Source organism: Herpailurus yagouaroundi, unplaced genomic scaffold (genome assembly GCF_014898765.1).
Source record: "Herpailurus yagouaroundi ecotype Mexico unplaced genomic scaffold, PumYag 211, whole genome shotgun sequence".
Taxonomy (NCBI): Eukaryota; Metazoa; Chordata; class Mammalia; order Carnivora; family Felidae; genus Herpailurus; species Herpailurus yagouaroundi.
Genome location: NW_024412442.1, coordinates 7,958,350 through 7,967,008, shown reverse-complemented (window position 1 = coordinate 7,967,008; position 8,659 = coordinate 7,958,350). Strand labels below are relative to the sequence as shown.

At 43.3% G+C, this 8,659-nt stretch overlaps 1 protein-coding gene across 1 annotated transcript in view; it reads left to right on the top strand.

Moving 5' to 3' along the window:
* Positions 1-7,727: 7,727 nt before the first annotated feature.
* RNLS (renalase, FAD dependent amine oxidase) overlaps positions 7,728-8,659 on the top strand; it is a gene marked incomplete at its 5' end in the record, with an annotated part of 248,451 nt that continues 247,519 nt past the window's right edge. Inside the window, one exon of the mRNA XM_040454195.1 lies at positions 7,728-7,908. Within this exon, the coding sequence (XP_040310129.1) occupies positions 7,728-7,908 (181 nt within the window). The remainder of the gene's footprint in view (positions 7,909-8,659) is intronic.

Genomic DNA, 8,659 nt, shown 5'->3' with positions numbered 1-8,659 from the left:
AAACATTTATTTATTTTTGGGACAGAGAGAGACAGAGCATGAACGGGGGAGGGGCAGAGACAGAGGGAGACACAGAATCGGAAACAGGCTCCAGGCTCCGAGCCATCAGCCCAGAGCCTGACGCGGGGCTCGAACTCACGGACCGCGAGATCGTGACCTGGCTGAAGTCGGACGCTTCACCGACTGTGCCACCCAGGCGCCCTCTCTGGAGAATCTTAACACATCGTCATGGACAGAATCATATCTTAGGTCTATTTTCATATCAACAAATTCAGTATGCTTCATTCTTTTCAATGCCTGTTCAGTATTACATTATTTATGTATAAATAAATAAGTGAATATATTGTTTAGCTATTAACTTTCTGGTAAATATTTAGGTAAATATTTGGGGGGGGTGACAGGTTGTTTTGGTTTTTGCTAATACCAATGTTGGTGCATTATCTGACCCTGATGCACTTTTGTAAGCATATCTGTAGGACCAGTTTCTAACAGTACGATAGCTGTCAAATGGTAATGTGCATTTTGTTTGTTTGTTTGTTTGTTTTTTGAGAGAGAGAGAAAGCAGGGGAGGAGCAGAGAGAGAGGGAGACAGAGAATCTGAAGCAGACTCCCTGCTGTCAGCGCAGAGTCTGACTAGGGGCTCGAACTCATGAACCATGAGATCCTGATCTGAGCCGAAATTGGATGCTTAACCGACTGAGCCACCCAGGCACCCCATAACGTGTATTTGTAATGCTATCTTTTCCTCTTAAAGAGCATCTCATCTTCAATGGTGAATGGGACATTACATCTTGATATTATGGAGATTTTTGGGTTTTGCCAATGTGACAGGTTAAAGATAGTATATTTTTGTGTTTTGATTTGCATTTACTTAATGAGTGAGTTGTTTTAACCAGCTCTTTGCATTTTTTTTCTTTGAATTTATTTATAACCTTTGACTCTTTTCTATTAGGATGTTCATTTGTTCCTTATGTATTTTATGAATGTTTTGAAAATGACCTTTGTTTTTTTTTTGAAAATGACCTTTTCAAAAATGATGATAAATGATCTTGGATGACAAATGATTTTTTTCTTAAACAGAAGTAGGTTTCTTGATGAGTCATCATTAAATAAAATGCCCAATTCAAGATCACTGAAGAAAGGTGCTGAGAATTTTTGTTTCATAAGCTATTTCTAGGATAATTATTGTTTTGATCCTCATCAAATATGTTATTGAGAACTATCCCAGGCAAGGGAGAGATCAGTGCGATTGAATATACAATATGAGAACATAGTAAATACCATTCTGGTTAGACCATTTCTCCATCTAGGATTCAGTCTGTGGTCATGTATTACTCAGGATTTTCCAGAGAAACAGAACAAATAGGAGATAGACAAAATAGGATACGTATACATGTGTGTATATGTATATATGTGTGTATATATATATATATATATATATATATACACATACTAGAATACATTGTATATATATATACTAGGATATATATATGTATATATGTATGATTTATTATAAAGAATTGGTTTATGTGATCATGGAGGCTGACAAATGTCAAGATTTGCCGGATGAGTTGGCAGGCTGGAGACCCAGGGAAGCCAACGGTTTCGTTCCAGTCTGAAGGCTGAGAACCAAGAGACGTAATGGTACAATTCCAGTCTGAAGGCTAGCAGCCTCCAGACCCAGGAGGAGCTGACTTTTCAGTTCAAGTCCAAGTACAGGGGAAGAAAACCCTCCAAACCCTTGTTCCAGGTTGAAAGCGGTCAGGCGGGAAGAATTCTTCTTCACTGTCAGGAGGGTCAGGCTTTTTGTTTTATTCAAGCCTTTGGCTGATTGGATAAGACTCATCTGTGTTAAGTAGGGAGGGTAATCGGCTTTACTCTGTCTACCAACTTAAATGTTAATCTCATCCAAAAAACACCCTCATAGACAGACCCAGGATAATGTTTGACCAAATATCTGGGCACTCTGTGACCCAAGTTAATGCATAAAATTAACCACTGCAGATTATGATACCATTGGATATTTTATTGAATGTCTCCATCAGCTTCATATACCATGTAACTTTAAAAATCTCATTTCTGTTGTGATTTGGCCCAATCTACATGTGCATATTTACTGAAATCCTCAGGTACTCACTAACCGTATTATATATCTACCCATCCATGCATGTCATGTATCCATTCAATATAGACTTATTGAGTAGTTACTATATGCCAGGCACTGTTTTTAGGCGCTAATGATCCATGAACCAAAGTCCTTGCCCTCTTACAGCTGATGTTCTGGCAAAGAGACAGTTCTTGAATACACAGTGCCTACATCCTTATTTTGGTAGGTGTTAGGGGAATGTATGTTTTGTCTTCCAATTTTGCTTTGGAAGGTCTTGGGAAAAGAGGTTATATTTAATTACCTGCGGCTCACATAGAATGTGGCACACATCATGGGCATGCATGGGCAGTGACAGTTACCATGGCTGTTCCATCATGCTATCATGCCCATGCCGCAGCTATCATACCATATAATCCTACAGCAACAACTCAAAACCTAACTATATCATTATAACACTCGCCACCTTTATACTATTCATACACAGCCCTGCTACACCAACATTATCCCTATCACAAACATGAAATAAAACACCCCTAAACACCTCATGCTGATGCTAATACTATCTCTAGGGGGCCTTCCGCCACTCTCAGGATTCATCCCCAAATGAATAATCATCCAAGAATTAACAAAAAATGAGATAATTATCATACCTACACGACTAGCCTCATAACATTATTCAACCTATACTTTTATATACCCCTCCCATCGTAACCTCCACCATACTACTCCCACTCACACCAGTATTATCCACCCTGGATTAGGAGTTTAGGTTAAAACAGACCCAAGAGCCTTTAAAGCCCTAAGTGCGTCATAGCCATGTAAGTCCTGCACACTTAACTCTAAGGACTGCAAGAATCTATCTTACATCAATTGATTGCGAATCAAACACGTTAATGAAGCTAAGTCCTGACTAGATTGGGGGGTTTCCATCCCACGAAATTTTAGTTAACAGCTAAATACCCTAATCAATCTACTTCCCCACCATCTAGGAATAAAAGGCGGGAGAAGCCCAGGCAGCGTTGAAGCTGTTTCTTTGAATTTGCAATTCACTGTGATATTTCACCACAGAGCTTGGCCAAAAGAGGGCTTCAACCTCTGTTCTTAGATTTCCAGTCTAATGCTTTACTCAGCCATTTTACTTATGTTCATAAACTGCCATTTTCTACTAACCGCAAAGATGTCGGCACTCTGTATCTCCTAACTGGTGCCTGAGCTGGCGTAGTAGGAACCGCCCTTAGACTTCTAATTCGAGCTGAACTTGGCCCACCCAGCACTCTACTAGGAGAGGATCAGATCTATAACGTAGTCGTCACTATCCGTGGTACCCTGGATGGGTACTCTGGCTCAAGCGATTGACTCTCCGAAGGCTAATAGTACGGAGGTGTTGAGTCTTGGGAGTTTTAGGGGGTTGAGAGGAGTAACACCTGTGGGTGGTCAGCAGCCCACCGACTCCGGAGTCGGGGCAAGGCTTGAGTGGTAAAAGGCTGTGAAGAAGCCTGCGAAGAAAAATACTTCTGAAATGATGAAGAGAATTCCTCCCTCCTGCAGGCCCTTTTGAGCAATAGGTGTGTGGTGGCCTTGAAACGTGCTTTCTCGGACAATATCTCGTCATCGGGGTGTATAGTTGGCAGGTTGGTTGTCAACCCTACAGTTAATAAGGATGTTGAGTTGAAGTGAAATCATATCGCCAACCCTGAAGTTACCAGGAGGGCTGAAAGAGCTCCCGCGAGTGGTCACGGGCTTGGGTTAACTATGTGGTATGCGTGGGTTTGGTGGCTCGTTAGGTGCTCTCCTGTAGGTGTAGACTTACTAACAGGGTAAAGACGTAGGCTTGAATAAGGGCCACAGCGAATTCGAGAATTGTTAGTAAGACACGAATAACGAAGGCAATGAGGGTGACAGAGGTGCTGACGTGTATTAGGGCTGGAGTAGCTCCTCATTAAGTGAATTAACAGGTGACCTGCTGCGAGTCGTAAGGTCAGAGCACCTGGTGGGATGAAGAGGCTTATAGTTGCAATGACCACAAGTATAGGGATTAGGGGAAGAGGTGTTCCCTGAGGTAGGAAGTGGGCTAAGGATGCTTTCGTCTCGTATCGGAACCCGGTGACCATGGGGCCGGCTCTTGGGGGCATGGATATTCCCTTGTACCTAGTAAGTGTCATGATCTATACGATGATAGGTTTCTGTGTCTGTATCTATTTCTGTATACATATAGGTGCATATGTATACTGGAGGTGTTGTTAAATATATTTAATACAGTGATATGCATTAGGTGACTATCAGTTCTCATTTAACTAGTTCTTCGTAAAGACCTGTTTCTGTTTTCAATTTGTACAGCCTGTTGTGACAGTGAGTCTTGTAGATTTTTTTCTCTCACTATATAAAACACTATTTACTTCAAAAAGTAATTTTTATTTTTTTTAAAGTTTATTTATTTTGAGAAGAGAGAGGGTGAGGAGGAGCAGAAAGAGAGAGAGAGAGAGAGAGAGAGAGAGAATCCCAAGAGGCCATGAGATCATGATCCGAGCCGAAATCGGGAGTCAGTCATTTAACCAACCGAGCCACTTGGGCGCCCCCAAGAAGTAATTTTTTTTTTTTTTTTTAAGATTGTGCACTACTGGTAGAAAGCTTGGAAAATACAGCAAAATAGCAGGAAAAATGTCATTATATCTGTCAATAATAAGCCCATCTTGTGACCTACTTTCTGCTTTTAATTTTTTTAATTTAATTTTTTGTTTTTATTTATTTTGAGAGAGAGAGAGAGAGCCAGTGGTGGAAGGGCAGAGAAAGAGAGGGAGAGAAAGTGAATCCCAAGCGGCTTCACACTGTCAGCACAGAGTCCAGTGCAAGGCTCCAGCCCGCAAACCGTGAGGTCATGACCTGAGCCAAAATCAAGAGTCAGACGCTTTCTTTAAAAATGAATTTTGAGGGGCGCCTGGGTGGCTCAGTCGGTTAAGCCTCTGACTTCGGCTCAGGTCATGATCTCACGGTTCATGAATCTGAGCCCCACGTCAGGCTCTGCGCTGACAGCTCAGAGCCTGGATGGAGCCTGCTTCGGATTCCGTGTCTGCCTCTCTCTGCTCCTCCCCTGCTCATGCTCTGTCTCTCTCTGTCTCTCAAAAAATGAATAAACATTAAAAAAATAAATAAAAACAAATGTTGATATAATTGAGTTCAAGGTTTACATAATTTGAGCGTATATAAACTTTTTCTTTGTTTATTTTAATATTACCTTTGTCATATTTCAGGAATCTTTTCCCCTCTCTACCCAGAACTGTTATTATAGTATTTATAGACATTATCTATACCATTTTAAAATTTACAGTTCTATCCCTTTAAGCTTCTTTAAAGCTCTCTGTCCTCTAAATGGTCCACAAAAGTTTTAGTGATTCCACAACGTAAGTTGGGAGAGTTTCTGGAATCAGAATGATCTGGATTCAGATTAATGTTCTGCCACCCCTTCCTAGTTATGTAGTAATGGGAACGTCTAAAAATCAATACCCTGGTTCTTTCATTGGAGAAATAAGAGTAGTGATAGTACCCACTTTGTAGTATACCCACTATTGAATATACGCACTCATTGTCAATCCAAGCAAATAACAGGCCAGGTACATAGCAGTCTCTTGACCAATGCTGGTTCAGAAAATAAGCTACTCTAATGAGGCCGACCTCTGTCTGCCCTCAGTGCAGAAGAACCCAAATTGCCAAGAGATTCCAAAACTACTCTACAGTTAGGAATCGGTTAGGCTTACCAGCCCGCCAGCTGTTGGACGAACCAGTCAGTAGTAGCTTAGATTCGAGCCGACTTCTGGGGAAGTTATCTGTGTGCTTTAGGATGTGGATAATGCTGAATAGCACAGATGATGCTTTCGGGTGGCTTCAAATCTCTAAAGCCAGTATCTAACCCCTTAAATACACACACCGGCCAATGAGCCCTTAAATACCCTTAAATACACATCACCGATAAGCACGCGATGCTCTTTTCAAAGGGAACATCATGGGAAAACACAACAGCATAGAACATATACAATTCCTAGGCCTACTTGAGGTCCAGATCAGGGCCAGGGCTAGAGCGAGGCGAGCAAGGTGACCTGGCCGGGGCGGGACATCCTAAATAAACAGAAGCAAGCTAAGCAGAGCTGCTCTGGCAAGAGCGGAGACGGTGTTTGTGGGTCGGACGCCCCAGTTACCTGCACCTTCCCCAGGCTGGGGCCTTGGACAAACCCTCAGGCAGGTCGGAGGCAGTTTACAAGCCCTTGCTCTAATCTGCTAATGGAATGGTCTTAATTGCCTCAAAGAGATTGACCCCTGGGATAGATCCCACGTACCTAAAACACGCGGATGTTTTGAATCAGTCGGAAGGAATGGTCAAGGCACTGATGGTGGAGGGACCTCACAGATGAGGGGGCTCACACTGAGCCGGAGCAGCCACAGGAGGGAAGCCTCGTGGAGGTTGGACGTAAGCCTGTGTTTGAGCGGCTGGGAGCCCGAGGTGTGGCAGGTAACGATGGACAGGACTTTCAGTGAGCTTTTCTGTTTTGTTCTTTCTTCACTTTTTTTTTTTTTCTGTTCCTGAGGCTACATGAAAAGTGGACTTGTTTTGGGGGCACCTGGGTGGCTCAGTCGGTTAAGCATCCTGCTCTCAATTTCTGCTCAGGTCACGATCTCACGGGTCATGAGATTGAGCCCCGAGTCAGGCTCTGCACTGGCAGTGCAGAGCCTGCTTGGGATTCTCTCTCTCCCTCTCTTCCTCTGCCCCTCCCCTGCTTGCGCTCTGACTCTCTCAAAATAAATACACATTAAAAAAAAAAAGTAAGGGCACCTGGGTGGCTCATTTGGTTACGCATTCAACTTCAGCTCATCTCATTGTTCGTGGGTTCGTGCAGACTGGGTGGAGCCTGCTTGGGATTCTCTCTCTCTGTCTAACCGCCCCCCCCCAACTGTCTCTCTAAGTAAATAAATAAGCTTAAAGAAATTAAAAAAAGTAAAGTCGTTTTTAAATCAAAGTTTTCTGAAAATTGAAATGTGAGGTAAGTGCTTGTGTCCCAAGGAGGCTTATTGATCCAATTGTATTTTCTTACCTTTTGGTTTATGGTTCACGTTTCGTTCTCTTCAACGGGTACTGATTAAACAGAATGTGCCGAGTGCTATCCTGTGTATGCGATGTGGTATTCGTGGAAACAAAACAGGCGTAATTCGTTGCTCATGGGCTCACATTTTAATAGGGAAGGGAATAATAACCAAATAACTACTGAAATAATTAAGAAAATACCTCGGTGATAAATGCAAAGAAGGAAAATGAGTTGACTGGCCATTCTAGATTGTATTTCTCTTAATTCCAATTCTTCTTGATAAAGGTTTTCCACCAATTAATAAAAGACAGCTGTGGTTATTATTATTGATTGTAGCAGTAGTTTCCCCCCTCCCCCTCACTCCCCCCAGGGCAGCCATGGACCCGGAGGTCCAAGGGTGCGAGAAGGAGAGGAATCCTACTGGATGAGAAAGAAAGTGAGCCCCAGGGGCCGTAGACGACAGACTTCACTGTTTCGTTCACCTGAGTGGATTCAGTTTGTGGTTCTTCCCGGCGTCCTCATTCGCACGGCAATCCTGATCATGTGAACATGACTTCGCTTTCGGAACAGGTGCCGAGGTCTCCTTCCGACACCGTGTGACCCAGATCAACCTGAGAAATGACAAGTGGGAAGTGTCCAAGGAAACAGGTTCCCCCGAGCGGTTTGACATCGTTGTCCTCACGATGCCGGTTCCGCAGATTCTGCAGCTCCGAGGTGACATCGCAAACTGTGAGTCCCGGCCTGCGCCGTTCGCGCGAGAGACTGGAGATCCTCTCACAGGGCATGAGTTCCGTTAAAACTGGCTTAGCAGAGGGTGTGTTATGGATTCTGTTGCTGTGCATGTTTTAAAAACTGATACCATGGACTTGCTCGTGACATTGGTCTAGGTCAGACTGACACCCAGAGGATTGTTCTTTAACCGGTTGGAGGTTGAACATTGTTGTTATTGCCCTTGCCTCTAAGAAGTAAATATTTTTGATGGACATGCATGTAGGTTGGCCTAAATGAAGAGCAGTCTCTTTGTGGCCCTCGTGGGGGAAAGGAAGGCTTTTCTGATTCAAGAATTGATTACGTCAACCTTCTGGCAAGCCTCGTCTTGGATGGCTCCTGAGTGCTACTGAGTTCTTCCCTGCTCGGGACTTGTCGGTTCACTTTTTCTTTACCTGGCTTCTCCCCTCCTTTTTTTTAAAAACAGGCTTGAGGTATAATTCACATACCATACAGTTCACTTATTTAGAGTGTACGCGTCAGTAGTATTTGGTATACTCCCCGATATATGCGACCGTTACCCCATTTTCATCACCTTGGAAAGAAACCCGAAGTCCTAAAGTCCCTAAAGTCCCGAAGTCCATTCACCACCTTCCCTCTGTCTCCTTTTCCATCCCAGCCCTGAGCAAACAAGAATCTACTCTGTGTCTCTGTCGATTTCCCTATTCCCTGGATCCTTAAGAAAAGCCCTTCTGTGGTCCTGCTTTGCTTC